The following is a 17,142-nucleotide window of genomic DNA, read 5'->3' as shown; positions in this document are numbered from 1 at the left end:
CTATCCACTAAGCCAAACCGGTTAGGGCTCTTGCCGTGTTCTTACCTTGTGGAGTCCAGCGAGGGCTTCGTCCGCCCCTGGCTATTCTCTTCCCAGACGCTGTTGGCCAGCTCGTTCCCAATGGACGACATCACCTTGATGAGCTCGATGGGCCAGTCGTCCAGGTCCAGGGATCGAACTCGCGAGAGGTGAGTGCCGAGGTTCCGGTGGATCCCTGAGCACTCGATGCACATGAGGGCTCCCAGGTTCAAGCTGGCCCAGTTAGGGTCTGTGGGAAGAAGAGCAGAGGGCCCTGTGGGATCAGACCATCACTGCTCATTCACTGCCCTTGGCATCTCAGCAACAAAATACTAGCCAGTCAGACTTCACATCCAGACCCCTCCCTGGGGTCTTGCTTGAAAACTCCCTGGTCAGTTCTTGCTACTATCTAAGGCAGCCATGGGCAAACTACGGCCCGCGGGTCGGATCCGGCCCGTTTGAAATGAATAAAACTAAAAAAAAAAAAGACCGTACCCTTTTATGTAATGATGTTTACTTTGAATTTATATTAGTTCACACAAACACTCCATCCATGCTCTTGTTCCGGCCCTCCGGTCCAGTTTAAGAACCCATTGTGGCCCTCGAGTCAAAAAGTTTGCCCACCCCTGATCTAAGGTGTCTTACAAAATTGAACATGTTGGTGGCTAATCTGAAATATCTGGCTTTGGAAATCCTTGGAACTTCCCACCAAACAGACAATTGCCATCGCCGGTTTGGGCAGTTCCCCGTTTTTGCCCATTGGCGATGTTGCCATGTTCTGCTCTATACACAGCGCTGTGAGGAACACCTCTGAAGCTAGATCTGCCCCTGACCCCAGCTTAGTTCCTGGAGGGGCACAGCCAAGTGAGGGGTGTCCGTGCCATTATGTAGGTTGCCAAACAGTTCTTTGTCACTCTGTGGATGGGATATCTCCCAGCATGTTCACCCAAACTGGATAGTTTGACTTAAAAATAAAGAAGTCTTTGTCGATGTGTCATCTACTGGTCTCTGATCTCGGCCCCTCCACCTCCCCTTGTTCTCTGAGTAACTGCAGCAGCCAGAGCTTGGGCTACGCAACCTGCTGTGTTTGTAACTTGACCTTCAGGCTCTACATTTCTCCCCATAAATGGGCCCTCCGGTAGCACCAACTATTACAGAGCCACAGGAACTAAAAAAGTCAGACGCAGGGGACCACCCAATCCGACCCTCTGCACTGCGGAAGCCCAGGCCCTCCCCGGCGCCCACTTACTCTGGGTCTCGCAGTCCACACAGTGCGAATTCCCTCGGATGTTCCGTATCGACTGCAAGGCCATGGCCTCACTCTGGCTCGTCAGCCGGGACTGGACGTACAAGAAGACACACAAATGCAAGATATGAGAAGCCTGAGAGAAACACAGATGTCTACTCATAACGCCAAAGAAAATTCAAACAGATTGTGAGCAAATATGGCAGGAGGGCAATTTCAAACAATTTTTCCTCTTCCAGTATCTTCAGGAAAGAGTCACGCTGAGAAGACGCTGTGAGGGCACCCCCATGTTAAGATTTATTGGGTGAGAATGACCCTACGAGACATGATGACAAAGGCACGTGCTGGACCCTTTGTGAAGGAACGGGACCAACCGCCGCCTGGGGAACGTAACTGGTTAATGTGCTTTCCCTGCCGTGTGTCTACTTGGTGTGAAGAGTAAAGAATGAAAAACAAGTATTCCGCTTATAAGAGAAGGGTCAGGCTTCATCGGCATCATTAAGACAAACGTCATGATTCCTGGTCAGGAGACTATGGCCACACCACCCTTGATGTTTCCTCAAACTGTCTCAGTTGCTACAACAACAAAGTCACTGGCCTGTGTGGGGCAGGGAGGAGTGGGACAGTGGCTGGGCGTGGTTCTTCTTAAACTTACACTTGAATGTCTTCTCTAAGCATGTGAGGGCAACATCGAAGGAGGAAAAGAACATGAAAATCTATAAACTATGATATGATCATCACAATTAAGTTTTATTAACATTTTGGTATCTATTCCTGCAGTTTTTCCCTAAGCACACCTGTACACAGGTAAGTACTTCTTTAAAAGCCACATTGTATATATTGCTTTGAAACTTGCCAGGTTAGCCTAATGAGATACTGTTGTCTCTCAATGCTGCCCTGTTTTCTCCAACATCACCATTTTAAATGGCTGCATGATATTCCACTTCTGATGATTTATTTATGACGTCCACTCTGATGGACATTTAGGTTGGTCCAAGTTTCTCCATTGTCAAGAGTGCTAAAGTTCTGCACAAATCCCAGATTATTTACTGATTATTTCTGGTCGTCGAGACGTTAGGTAAAGGAATAGATACCGTTCTTAAGGCTTACACTGCATACATTTAATATAATGGTAAAAGCCAACTACAGTTCAGAGGACATTTAGAATAAGCTTGATTTTTGTTTAAGAATTCTTCATAAGTCAAACTATCTTCATGTTTGATATGAAATAATTTATTGCTTACCACCTAATAATGTAATTTATTCATTGCTACTGTCTAGGTAGCACCATGAAATATTGGGGTTTTATGCCTTTGGCTAGATACCCAGGTATTCAAAGTATGTTTAACTGTTTACTAATATGTTGGCACCTCGAGTGTGTGTGTGTGTGTGTGTGCGCGCACACGTGTACACACAAGCAGGGATGTGTCGGCTCTCTCTCCCTGTATCATTTCTGCAGCACATGGGTGTATATATATTTGTCTCCACCTGCTACCTACTAAATTATCCACAGGCAGCTAAGACACCTTGTAGCTCATTCTCAACTAGTCAGTATTTTGCCTTCAAGCTATTGCTTGTGGGTATTACTTCCATGTGCACATGCGCACACCTGTTCAGCAACGCCCAGGCGTGAGCCTTCCCTCCTCCCGCTCAGTGAGTCCGCCTGGGAAAGCGCCTGCCTGTGCGTGCAAACGTCTAGGGGGAGAAACGGGGCGCACTTCACAGCTGGTGTGCGCCTCAGGCCCCAAGGTGATGCCTTGAGTTTCACGGCGAGCGGACAGGAGCTGGCCAGGTGTGAGGGAAAAGGCGACATGCTTCCAGATCCTCTGATTCCATCTGACCGAGACGCTATGATTTTGTACCGAACTTGGAGATGTGTTTGTTCAACAACCCTGGCTCTCCGCACTCCTGCTCTGAAATTTCATCCCCACGTTCGGTGGGTGGCACGCGCCGCGGCTCCCCACTGGCGAGGAGACCAGGGCGTCTACGTTTGCTCTGGGAGCACATCTGTGGCCATGACTATGAAGCTGAGATGCTCGGGAGTGAGAGGCAGCGACTCAGCCCACCTTGGTATAAAACCACTTTTAAAAAGAGCAGCAAATTACATTATAATAATAATGACTGGTTTACCCTGGGTAAAGAGGGTAATAAAATAAGACACTCCATCTTTCTGAGAGATACACTCCTTCCCCTGACAGAGCTGCACATAAATCATGGGCAGAAATTTCTTTAAATTGTTAGAAATGAAACTGCAGGTCGGTGGACAACATCCTTTCTCTTAGTTTTAAGTTGAGTATAGTTTGAAAATGCTCTCTAGGACTCTAAAATGCCCCAGAAAAGGAATTAAAAACATCCAAGCATTAAAACAATGAGGTTGAAGAAATCCCTGTTGGGAAGAAGAAAATGGGAAGAATGACTCTTGTTCCTGGAATATCACGGGGCAGGGTCTACAAAATGCAGAGTGAAGTCATTTAGCTTCTCCTGGCTACACAAATGCAAAGTAACTACCTCTAATTACTGAAAAATCACAAAAAGACTTTATGGCAGAGCTGAGCAAATGGACAACTTCCTGCATGCTCACACATGTGCTCACGTATGTGCTCATGCGCCCATGTGTTTACTTTTGTTTACGTCTGTATCAAGAGTCAGTGTCTAAGTTGACAGGGACTTGAATTTTGTGCATTTATGAGAACAGAAGGGTGCATCTTTTCTATCTGCATTCTTTTCCTGAGTGTGGTCTGCCTGAAATAACAAATGTGGCCACATAAGCGACAAGAATCCCAAAGATTCCATCACTTGCAATAAAAAGGTGGGGTTTGGGATTAGCTGAGAGAATACAGATTTCAATGGGATATATGGCCACAGGAACATGGTTAAGCTAGGAGACTGACATGATATTTGATACGTATTGGCACAAAGTCTTCCCCAATCTTTTCCACCAGTTAGTTTTTTGCTTAGAAAGAGGACTAGGATCTTGTCGGTCATGTGTCATCTGATGCTTTGTGCTCCCCTGGACATCACTAAGCCTCCACACCCCTTTACTGAGCAGCTGCCCTTGATTTTGGGGGGGCAACTCCCTAAGGGCCTTACCTTTATCATGAAGACTTTTAAACATGATTTTGAGAGAGAGAAGGAGGGAGAGAGAAAGAGAGCGAGAAACATGGATACGAGAGTGACACATTGATGGGCTGCCTCCTGCACATCACCCACTGGGGATTGAGCTGTAACCCTGGCATGTGCCCTGATGGGAATCGAACCAGCAACCCCTCAGTGCATGGGGCATAGGGCGATGCCCTACTAACCGAGGCACACTGGCTGGGGCCTTACCTTATTCTTGCTGCTCTCACATGACTGCAAGCTGGCAAGGATCTGGCTCTCGATGGCTTGGACCCACGCGTCTCTCTCTTCATACGTGGTGGCTTCAAAGTGCCACGTCTGGCCAGTGAGGGACACAATGATAAACTCAAAGTTTTCTTCTTGCTCTGAAACAGAGGATGGGGATGAAGAGTTTAGCTTCATGTGACCGCGGGCCCTCCGCCAGTCCGCAGTCATAAAGGTGCCTCTGGGTTCCACAGCGCGTAGAGCTGAGTCCACAGACCGGCAAACACTCAAGGTCTGGTTCCGCAGCCAGAGTGGTTCAGCGAGGTCTCCCTCAGTGCCCAGGGGGTGAGGAAAGGAAAATCTGTGTGCGATGGCAGCATCTCTGTGATGGGCACAGACGAAGCAACACAGGAACGTGCCCTGTAACTTATACCAACCATCCACACCTGTGGGGCGAAACTAAGTTAGTGCTGAGAATCTCCGGGTACAGTTTTGGGGTCTTCGTTGCATGTGTGTGTAGACCCACACATGCACCACAGCAGGGAGGGTGCCTGGGTTTCTGTTCTTTTCCGTCAGGAAGTCCCTTCCAGGCTGCTGGGATCCCACTGTCTCTCCTCGTCTGGAGACGATGGAATTAAAGCCTTCCCATGGGCGACAGCCTGGACCAGGATGGTTCGAACTTGCATCAAATCCTGCCAGGCTGCTTCCCACATCGGGTTCTTCGGGCGAGTCCTGGAGCCTCCCAGGCCCCTTTCCTCCCCCTTACAGCGGGGGAAAGGCCACCCGCTTCGGAGCGTTTCCCACTGGCTAAGTGACATGTGCTAACTCAGGGGACACCCCATAAATGCCGGCATCTGTCCTCTTTCCTCACTACCCGTCCCTGCCACAGAACAAGAGAGGAGGCGGCACATACAAGCAGCAAGACCCGCCACGAATAACCGCTAGGCACTCTCCCGCTGGACTACTGGGCGCCTCATCTCATTTGATTCCAAGTTTCCAGTCACTGGGCTGTGAGCTCACTGCATCGCGTCACCTGGTGAGCAGTTGCTATCAATAAGGATAAGAACCCGCTGACCTGCCTAGCTGACCGCTGCGCCTGTTAATTATCATCTTAATCATCTGACCATGGCCACTCGGCTCACCCACCTACTGGGCCAGCCTCTGCCTCCCACAATCTCCGCTCCTCTTGCCCATCTCCCAAGCACCCTCACCCCTCACAACCCCTGACCTTCGGCCCCTGACCTCTGCTGTGCTCTTGGGTTCTTGAGACCCGACCTCACCAGGAGCCCTCGGCCCCCAGACATGGATGCTCACTCAGCTCCTCCCGAAGCAACGACAACCACGTCCGGCCGTCCTCACCTCCTTCCCCTCAGTCTCAGGAGGGAAGCAGCCCTCACTCTGTGGCTGGGAGACCCCTCCCATCTCACTCCATTGACCCCAGGGCCCAGGAAGGGGATGCTCATGTCCTCCCTAACGCCAGCCAGGCCTGGGGGACCCCTTCCCTAAACCACTGCGCACATTGCCAGGAAATGGGGCTGGGACACTGTTGCGTGAAATCTTCACATGCTCTGATGTTAATGGTTCTGTGTTCAACGTAAAATCAGCTCTGCTGCTCTTTTAGAAGGTAACCTCCTGGTGAGTTGTTCTTAAATCTGTGGAACTGGCTCTGAAGGGTCCCGAACGTAGGGAAGGTGGACGCCCCCTTTTGCAAAACTGTTGTGGGTTCATTTCTTGCAAATTTCCAAGGGCACTGCTCTCCAGTACCTACTCTATGGCTGCTCCATCGCCTTCAAATCAAGCTCCTCCCCACCCCTCACCTCTTGTTCCTTTTACTTCTGGACACAGTTTTCCTTTTTCAGCATCTTCCGTGCCACTAAACGTTTCTGTCTCTACGTTCAGGGGGGTCTCTCGCCTCAGAGCTATCCCCAGATGGAAGAGACAGCTTCTGGGGTGCACTCCCTGGAGGGCTCAAGCCCCGTGTGGCCCTGTCAGGGGAGCCTGCGGGGAATTCGGCATCTTGAAGGTGATCGGTAGGGCCCTGTCAAGTCTGAGCTCCTGTGGGAGTGACACACGACGGTTCGCCTCTCCTTCCTAACTCCGCCTGGAGCAGGAGAAGGTGATCCATTAGCAATGTCTGTCCTGGGGCAGGACGGGGCACGGGCAGGCCTGCCATCTGTTTACTCTGCTCAACCGAAGATTTCTTTCTAGCTCTGGAATCACTTCTGACATGGGACAGTTCTCACATCTGTTTCTCTGACCCCAAAATTAAAATGATTTAAACAATGCACACATACTGATACTCTTCAAATATTTGGTTCTCACATCAAATTAACAGGCACACACCAGACCGGCTTTAGTCCACAAATGCTCCTCTTAGGGTTTCACGATTTGTTACTGATTAAAATGTTAATGCTAGTCATAAAATTCAAAATCACCCAGATTCCACACCCTCCATCTTCCCACTGCCATGTGATCAGTGACAACACAGTTCACCAACGTCCCCCCTCCCCCCATCTTGTTGCACCTTCCTCTCCATTTCCTTCTACCTCCGTCTGCCCAGCCATACAGCCGGTAAGATGTGTGGCAGGGCCTTCCCTACAAAACACACTTTTTATTCCAATGACTGACCTGCATGAGGCATAAACTCCAAGCCGCAAGCCCACCCTCTCCCTCCCATGAGTCAAAAACCCAGAACTGTGAGAATTAAGCGATAAATGCCTGCAAAAGTGAAAGCTAGCCTACGGAGCAGACATTTTGGTGGCTCAACAAATAAAGTTACAAGAAGGTGCCAGAGAGAAACCCCAAGTCCTGCATCCAGTGATCCCAGAAAGCATGGGGCTACCGGAGCCCTAGGTCTGCGGAGCCACCTCAGCTCCTGGCCAGTTCTCAGAAGGAAACCATTCCACAGACCAGGAATACCCCTGTGAGGGACATTAAGAAAAGGTGCTCTCCTGGGGTGTCCCATGGGAGCCAGCTGGGTCTCTCCACGTCCCTATTATGTTTCTTTACTCCTGATGTCAGAAGGGCAAGATGGGGGCTCTTTCAGAAGTAGTTGTCCCAAATATCCCCTCACCAGCTTGTCAGTAGAGTCATAATCTATAACTGGCCACGTCTGGAGAATGCTGGGGTGTGACGCATGGCTATTGGGGAGCATTTCTCCTATTGTCGCGAGGCTCCAGTGACACGGTGCAATGGGTGTGGCAGTGATAAGCCGGGCACTGTCCAGAGGCCACTTTCCTAGGTACACGGCTTCCTGACCACTTAGCGGTCAGCCTGGGGAGGGGGGACAGTTCCACCCACACCAGGACAATCGGAGCACGTGACGCTCCTGGCTGCTCTGCTTTGCTCTGGGAGGGGACACATGATCTGAGTGAGTGTCCTCCAGGTCATCACATCTGAGTTGGGGCCTCAGTCGCCCCTTCCCCTCTTCCTAGAGGTTCAGGTGCCTCTTCCCTCCACGGGAAGGAAACGTCAAGGCCACCACCTGTGCCAGGTGAGAATGCTGCTGACCAGACTGGCACCCCAGCCTCCTCCCTGTGGCTGTAGGAGCAACCCACTGTCCCCTCCTTTTTTTTGGCCTAAACCCTTTTAAAAGTGGCTTCTGTCACCGCCAACCCCAGTCCTGACTAATCCATGGAGAAAAGACTCCCTGGGGAGCCTCCAGCCTGCTGCCTGGTCCTCTCCTCAGGCCACCATCTGGACAACCTCTAGGCTAATCCTCGCCAGCACGTCCGTACCACTGCAGTGACCACGACACTCGGTAGGTAAATGGTAGGAGATCCTGGGACCCAAATACCTCCCCTTCTTCTGTAGAGACAGCAATTAACATGTTCAAAGAAGAATGATTATCGGCTGGACAGGCTGTTCAAATCACCGATGGGCCAGAGGGGTCCCAACACAGTTTTAGGAAGCGACTCTGCGACGCTATTTCAGTGACCAGCAACTGGGTGAAAAACGAGGAAAACAAGAACTGGCAGCGTGAGGCCAATCAGTCAGGAAGACAGACCGGCATTTCTCTTCTCTCTTGCCCTCACTCCCAACGTGAAGAATGAGCGAGCGGACGGCGAGGACGTACGTTGTCATGTCTCATTTCGAGTGGTTTCATCTCACTAATACAAACCCACTCTTAGTGACAATTCTGGCGGCTTATATTTAATTCATTCCATACAATGGAATTCCGGCTGTAGAAATTCCTGATGACACCCACGTGAAAAGCGTGTTTCTTAGTTGGACAGACACGCGGGGATCCAAGGAATTCCAGCCCCGGACCCCCCCATGGTGAAAAATCAAAGTCCCACCACCCCCGTGGCCAGAAAGAAGCATGCTGTTTCCCAGCGTGACATTCCAGGGCCTGGCTGTTTAATAAAGTTTTGTGATTGGGCTCACAGGGATTTAAACAGTTTTCCGTGTTTAACGGTTAGCTGTGGAAAGGTCCACTATAATAGTATTTTAGCACCATGAACCTGTCGAAACCAACCTTCCCAATTATTCCCAACGACATTAATAATACCGGATATTACACTAATTGCGTCCAGTTTCTATGCAGACGAGGCCCCGTGGGGCTAATTTCGCCTCTTCAGGGGCAAGCAACTCAGCCATCAGCCTGGTTTCACAAGGAAGCCCTCCTCATTACACGAGGCCGGGCTGTCAAACTTTTTTTTTTTTTAAAGGTTAATGGGCCAATCAGTCATCAATTATTTTTGCGGAATCCTTGCAAAGGGTTAAAGGGCTCAAAGCAGCTGCAACTGTTTCACATTTGGAAGTTGTTTTCAACAGGAGGCGCCTGACAAGGATGCATTTTGGGGGAGCGGTGAGAGCGGAGAAGAGACGGACAGGTGCCTCCGCCTGTCTTCAGGGAAGAGGAGGACTGCCTGGTGCTTTAGCCAAGGCCACGAAGATCCAGACCTTGTGCCAAAATGGTGCAGGATGGCTCACCAGCGTTGGCGAGAGGCAGGCATGACGTGTGCAGTGACACTGCATAGACTCTGGTCTCTTCTGAATTTAGGACTTGGTGTGCCCGCAGAGGCCCGCTGTCCAAGGGCTGCCCTGATCCCAGTCCCAGGCTCCCTACACACCAAGGACCAAAACGCTGACGCCCGTTTCTATCCACACGGCTAAGTGTTCTTCCTGACATATGTAAGGATGAAAATGCGTCACCTAAACCGTGCGATAGGACTGCATTCAGCGTAGAGGATGGACGAGTCCACGGCAGAGGTGGCCGACAGGCACCAGACTCCCAGAGGCTTCTGGGGTCACCATTTAGAAATGATCTTAGGATATGGCAGCCGAGCCGCAGGGGAAGAGCTGCCCTCTGTTGTCACAGAATCAGGGCACCTGTTTTAGGAGACACGACAGTGCCCTGACGGATATGTTAACATCAAGGCGAGGTTGTTTTGTTCTCATTAACAAGTGAGGGTTAGCAATGGGCTTCTCCCAGTTTCTGCCCGCATCTCCATGTCAACATTTTCTTCACGTCCTTGAGGGCTCCCAGCGTTGGGGTCCACTCTTCTGCACACACCTGGTTCTCCTGCCATCCCCTAGCTGGGCCCTGCGAACAGGCCACCATGCCCTCTTCACACCAGCTTATCTGCCAGAAGCCCCAGGTGGACTGGGACGATGAAGGTGTGTTTTCCTCACTTTCTTTGGCTGGGAAAGACATTCAGACCTGATCCCAGGGAGCCTGATGCAGCTGCAGAATCCTTCTTAACCCAATTCTCCAGGTAACCACCACCACTGAGATGGAAGGTATCTGCTAGGTCTAGCACAATAATGTAGGCCCTATGAGATTACGCGGGGCTACATCCACAGCCCCAGGCTTTCATGCTAATTTTTTTAGCCATACATTTTGTAAAATACTTCAGTATTTCTTCTTTCAAAGCATGTAATACATAGGCATGTGGTTTAGATATTTTACTCAGTGATGATGAAAACCACACGCATTTACGATGTCAGCCGGAATCCACCATAATGTAAAAAGTCAGGTTTTATTCATGTTCAATTTTCCTTTCATTTTTGTAGGAAAAGATAAATGTGAAGGAAACCTGAAGAATATGGTTCAAGATTGTGAAGAAAAGACACACACCCAACAACACAATATAAAAACACTCCCTCCTCCCGCTTGAGAAGTTATTTATTTTACACAAACAGAAAAAAATACATTTTCTGGTCATTATGAAGACGTGCAGTTCATGGCTCTCGGGTACGTATTTCTCCAAGCTGTGGCTCTGGCAGCGGGGTCTGCTGAGCCCGAGTCCAGCAGAGGGTTCTCGCTGTGCTTCGTGTAGGACGAGAGCAGGGTGAATGCCAGTCCCAGAGGCAGGCCACAGTTAGGAACGTCTGCTGCAAATGTCACCACAGGAAGACTCCGGAAACACAAAGGAGGGCTGTCTCTCCCTAACACGGGAAGAGCGCGGGCAGCAGCCTGGGCACCAGGCGGCAAGAAACTCCATCCTATTCGATTTGGCTTCCAGAACGGTTGGGTGCCACACGTTTCCTCCATGAAGGAGGGTGCCTAAAACAAACCTCCTGAAAAAATGTTATCGGGTGCCCCCTGAGAACATTCAGGATGTGGAAGACAGAGGTGTCAGGGCCAGGCTTTCGGGTTAGGGAGATCTAGAGGCACCTGCCTTACTCTATCCAGTCACGGAGCAGGGCTCTGTATCCGTGCTCACTCCAGCTCCCATCCGTCACTTTTCAGAGGCAGGCGTGGGCTCGGCATGCTGCGAGGCCTAGGGCTTCGTCTTCTGCTCAGAGCCCAGCGTGGGAATCAGACGTGGCCCTGCAGGTGTCCATCCGCCCCAGGTGCTGCTCCGAGCTCCGAGGATCAGTATCATCGAGGACGAAGACTATTTGAATGACCAAAATACAATGTAACTGCAATGCTTTATGGGTCCGAGCAATTATATAGTTTTTTGTAGATTGACCTGCACAGTTTCCACCAATGGGATCGCTTCATTCGATGTGGACAAGACAGTGTGTTGACATCTAAGGTCTATAACAGATGGCGTGTGAAAAACGAGAAAACTCGTGAGCGGTACGAAAGGTGTTAAAAGTCAAGGCTGGATAGACAAGGAAACTTCCTTCTTCCCCCAAAAGTCAACTCTGGAGTCATTTCTCATGACAGGGTTTCCCGTCTGACTTTGTCTGCATGAGGTCTTGATCCTTGCTGTTCACACAGACCAGGGCTTGCCTTGGCCAGTCCTGCCCTGGACGGACACACTCACCAGGCTTAAAACATGGCCACAGATATGGTGTGTTCTTGGAGTTGTTTTCCTATCAATCAATTCTTTATAACGATTTTGCAAGGACCTCCGTGGTCACTGCCAATGTGCCAGCTCTGGTAGGGGCTCTGCAGGCTCAACTCAGCTTCTTCAGTTATGCTTCCAGCTAGGTTTTAGTGTTTCCTTTTTACAGAAAGAACCCTGAGCAGGGGAAGGTGAGACCCAGTAACCACCCAAATAAAGAGCTGGGATCGACCCAGGCCTGTGTTAGTCCAGAGCCAATGTCCACTCTGACGATTCTGTTCAGGACAGTAAATGGAGCTGGGAAGGATAGATTTAAAAGTCGGGGGCCCAGTTTACAGAATGCACTCTTCAAGTTCTTTATCTTCTGGGGGGGGGGGGGGGGAGAGCTCACTTTTAAATCCCCGTCTTACTACTTCAGGACATTTTGTGTTGAATTTGCTTCCTGTTACGTAAATGATGCTCAAATGTTTGAGTGACAGGAATTTGTGGCACTCCCGGCATGAGGTAAGTACTACTAGTGGCCAGCAGGAGGCGCTGTGTTACATGCCTCTGGATAGTGACTCCAGACCCGTCATCACAACCTCTGCTGTATGCATCATCTCCCTAGTTTACAGATGGGGAAACTGAGGTACAGAGAGTGCGCTTCAAGGTGAAGAGATGGAGATGTGAGAATTGGACCAAGACCTCCTGTCTCAGGGGTCTGGGCTCGAAACCACAAGGCCACTCACAAGCACAAGGTTTGCCAAATTTCTCATCAAGAACCACAGTCTGAAAGAATAGAATGAGTGAGTGAAGAGGAACCCTGTCGGGTTGTGGAAGGCAGCCCAACAGGCAGGCGGGGCCTTGGGAAGGCGGCTGGGACATCTGGGTGGGGGCTGGGCTCATACCCTGCAGGCAGTCCCGCAGACAGACAGCTCGACGATCACCCCCACTCGGCAAGAGCTGCTGTCTGCCTGGTGTCTCAGCCCCAAAGGCGCTCAAGCCCAAACCTGCTCCACGCTTGCTGCTGAGCCCAAGGCCGGGTTCCGGTAGCAACTCTGACCCCTGTGCCTGGCCTGGCCTGATCCTCACGTGTTTTCCTGGGACCCCCGGCTGCCCGTCTCCCTGCCTTGTTTTCTCCTTTTGTAAACGTGGAGGATGCACAGGGGTACCTGGAGAGTCAGTGGGCAGGTGTCACGGCCGTGGAGCCTTTGCTGAGTCCTGCGTCAAAGGCAGCTTCATTCTCCACAAAGCCCTGGGCACCTGGGCCCTTCGGGACACACCTTCCCTCGCTCTGCATCAGATCTCTGCCTGCCAGCCCTTCCCCTTTCCACCTGCTCAGACCCAGCGCCCACGTCGGGAGAGGAGCCCAGGCCCCAGTGGGCTTTCCACTCAGGTGTGAGCACGTGAGCACGGCTGGGATTTGTGGAACTCAACCTGAGTGAGTGAGGTCTCTGAGCTGTGACTGGAGCACGGGGCAGTGGGCGGGCGGTCACCGGTGAGCTGCCTTCTTAAAGGCCTGCGCACCTTTGCTCAGGTGAACAGGCACGTCTTGGCTACCCAGTGGGGGAAGAGGTGTGGGCACTGACTTGGCATGAAGCCCACAGCCGTCCTCCAAAGAATCGATTCTCCATGGCAAGGCCTGTTTGGGACACAGTGTCCGGGGACCCCAGGCCATCTCTGTGGCCACTGTGGCGGCAGGGAGGCACCCAGAACAGAGATTTCAAAGGCCTGTCTCTGGGGCAAGTCCCAGCTCCACAGAAACGGACCTCCCTGGATCGGGCTGAATGGGGACACTTGGGTGTAGGTGTCAACTATAATGTGGGTGGCCTGACACCCCAAGAGATGCCCCTGTTCCCAGTGCATCTTTCCTGAACCCGTTTACGCCTATGACACGCACTGAGGACGCTTTCCTCTGTGAGCAGAGAGTCCATCTGCTCACCCAACTCGCAGCGCTGCTCCTCCGCCCGCCGGTGGCCCCGCAGCCACGCAGGGTGGGGGCAGTGTGCTCACCACCCTCCCACAGGCCTTCCTCCCACGGCTCCTTCTGCACAACGTCCACCCTTCGGCCCAGTTCTCTTGGTTCTTTGGTTACCACGGATGCGAGGGTCCCCGATGCTGGTCTCGGGAGGCGACTAAGCACTGGGAAACCCTGCCATAGATGTGCCTTCCGCCCCGTGTCACCGGCTCCCGAGATGGAAATGTCAGAGTTGCATCTCGTGGAAGGAACGAAGATTTCACAGCTGAATTTTTACCAAGTCACAAAGATTTAAAAATTAGTGCACGTAATATATACAAATTATGTTTCCATATTGGTATCAGGGGTAATCAGCCCGAATGAACAGAAAAAGAGCAAAAGAGAATATACCTGTTTGTCTTCTATGCTCGTATGTGTGTCTCCCTAATTAGTTGGATGTCACTTGCTCGAACCCACGCCTGACATCCACACTCACAATGTGGGGTCTGGGTTCTGAAGGTGGTGATCTGGGCACATGTCCTGCCTCCAGAACGTGCTGCTTGTTCTGCAGAAAGTTGAGTGACCTGCCAACGCCCCACTTCCCAGAACAACACAACACCTGTGGGCAGGGGACTGTGGAGATAAACGACATGCAGTCCCAGGGCCAGAACAGAGAGATAAGAGAAAAAGGGCTTCGGATCAGGACCACCAGGTTCCAGTCTCGGTCCTGCCCATCCCCAGGCCAGTACCGTAGGATCGGATCTGAACTCCCCCGTCTGGAAAGGGGGATGAGGACCCTTCCCTCTGCCCCCCCGGCTGCACCGAGGACAACGCCCACCAGTGACAGGCTCCTTGGACAGGGCCTGGCTCTTAGTGACACTCTGCAGCCATCGGTGGTTCTGGGTACTGAGTGGACCACTTTAAAAAATACTCCATCTGGGGAGGGGTCCATTTGGTGCAACACTCGAGGCCTAGGGTTACAGTAACAGTCAGAATCTCAGGATGTGAATGTCCAGAGAGAATCATTTTATAGACAGACTATGTGATGACATACATCCAGAGACTGGCAATCAGAGAGGCCCTTTGATAATTTATTTTATGCAATTATACGAGTTCCATAACATACTATTAAAGGCCGTATGAAATGAGACAGTGTGCGTGCAGATATTAATCTTAAAAGAAACTCAAAGTAAATGAAGAATGATCGTGTAGCTTAATTGAAGGTTCATAAATGTAACCGAACACTGAGCAGATACGAGGAGACAATGTGAGGGAGGCCTGGCTCTGGGGCATTATTTCCTCCAATAGACCGAGGGTTGCCTCGGAGACTCGAGTTTGCAGTGTTACCTGGCATTTACAGGTTTTAGAGAGAGGCACGTGTCACGGTACCTCCCCACCCATGGCTTTGGGCAGGCAGAGGGGTGGGTTACCTGATCGATCAAGGCTGAGAAGTTCCCACTTCTGCGAATCGTCACACCTGTCATGAGCTTCAGCCCACCAGTGTCTCCAGGGGCCCCATCAGCAGTCTCAGGGGGAGTGTCTGCCTCCTTCCTGCCCCCCAATTTTATATACAACTACATGTGAAACCGAATGTCATGACTCATTTTTTAAGGCCAAGAGCCAATAAGCCAGTTTGTTGTGGAAAATGCATACACATACAAAAGAAAACATATCTGATAAGGACACAGTGAAGAGAAATGATTTGTACCTTCAGTTGAAAAACTAACATTAAAAAATAGTGAACGAGCATTTTAATACCCTTTAAAATAACACAAAAGAAGATACTTGGTCCTGTAGGTGTTGGGACTGTTGCTAAAATGCTATTATTTTTCTCCCTCTCGTTTTATCTTTCTTGAATGAATGCTTTGAAAGAAGATACCATGGGGGTCAAGCTCCATTGGCACCTTATTGGATGACAATTCCCCCTTGAGGAATGAAAAAAAAATTATGATTAAAAAATAGGTCTTTAACAAGGCATCATGAAGATGTAGTTTTGTTTTCCAGATTCATTTTTTTTTTTCCTGGCCGAGAGCAGGGCTTTCAGCGGCGAGACCGGAGCAATTGTGAAAGGAGGAAAAGAAGGGCAGCGATATAAATCAGCGGAGGTTAATGACTGGGATGTGAAGAGGGGGACTTGTTTACAGAAATACCGTGCAATTTAAAATTTACAAGAGATTTAATGCCACCGCCTGGCAATCGCTAAAATCAACAGCCCAGAAAACAGTGACATTAAGAAAAATATTACAGTTATAATCATCCCCAAATAAGTCAATTAGTGTGAGGGCGCCGGCTCGCGATTACTTGACCCATTTGGCTCACACTTAAGTGAAAAAAAATGTCCCCCTATTATACCGAGATCGCTGGATTGTGACCTGCTTTGCATCGCACATAATGTGCGCCAGCCCCCTGCGCGAGGGCTTGGGCTGAGGGTGGAGGGGGTCCCTTGCTTGGCATCAGAATAATTCTGACCCCTGACATTTGTAATCATAAAAAAAGGCAATTTATAATTGTGTTGTTCAAATGAAGGTGGGGAGGGAAATTCAATCTGCTATTATACAAAAGCAATGACGGCTGTCTTCGCGGAAAAAAGCAACGCAAGTCAATTTGTGAACTTTGGCACCGGACGACCTTTAGAAACACAACAATATACCGAATTTACAAGCAATAGCAGCCCATGCAAATGACCCGGGCCGGGCCTCCGGATCAGAGCCGCGCGGAGCATTACAGAGAATGCGTCCACAAAACAAATTAAGACTGTTGCTTAAATGTCACGGCGCACTATTGTGTTTGGCTACAGATCATTACACCTGATACTAACACTTTTAAAAACTGTAATAACTTGGGAAATATTACGTTGAGTGCCCACATGTATAAAGCAAAAGAAAAGAGGAGGAAATAGGTTTCTGAAGTAATTTAAACATCACCACTCTATGACTGAAGGGAAAGGTCAGAATTTAAGTAAGCTGAAAGGAACATGAATGGCAAAATAAAACACACAAACAAAAAGATGGAAAGACCACAGGAATGAGTCTGCAAACACAATAAGGGTGCATGCGGCTTCGGGCTGCATTTCCATGTCTGGGGGGCGGTGGGCGCTGGCGGAAGGGGGGGCGCTGGCGTTACCTTCGGTGTTGGTGCTGCTGCTGCTGTATATATTTCGCAGGCTACCAACACGGTTTAGTTTCCATGCTTTGCGTTTGGCTGCATCCAGAGAGCAGAAAGGGGAGAGGGGGAGAAAGACAGAAAACAAAAAGGAGAAGAAATCAAATGAAAAGGGGAGAAAAGAAATGTCAAAGTAGCACGTGACATCACGTCCATCTGTTCCCGGAGGGGCGGTGGGTGCTGGTGGGTCCCCGCTGGCCCCTTCCCGCCCCCCA

The 17,142-nt window shown here is 50.3% G+C and overlaps 1 protein-coding gene across 2 annotated transcripts in view; it reads right to left on the bottom strand.

Moving 5' to 3' along the window:
* Nucleotides 1-17,142, bottom strand: part of AGAP1 (ArfGAP with GTPase domain, ankyrin repeat and PH domain 1) — a 417,400-nt gene that overhangs the window by 44,069 nt on the left and 356,189 nt on the right. For both annotated transcript variants that reach the window (XM_015561885.1, XM_006760461.2), the window contains 3 exons: nucleotides 4,592-4,746; nucleotides 1,268-1,358; nucleotides 46-268 (listed from right to left, as the gene is read on the bottom strand). In XM_015561885.1, the coding sequence (XP_015417371.1) occupies nucleotides 46-268; nucleotides 1,268-1,358; nucleotides 4,592-4,746 (469 nt within the window). The remainder of the gene's footprint in view (nucleotides 1-45; nucleotides 269-1,267; nucleotides 1,359-4,591; nucleotides 4,747-17,142) is intronic.

Source organism: Myotis davidii, unplaced genomic scaffold (genome assembly GCF_000327345.1).
Source record: "Myotis davidii unplaced genomic scaffold, ASM32734v1 scaffold370, whole genome shotgun sequence".
NCBI lineage: Eukaryota > Metazoa > Chordata > Mammalia > Chiroptera > Vespertilionidae > Myotis > Myotis davidii.
This window is presented reverse-complemented; position numbering and strand designations above follow the sequence as displayed.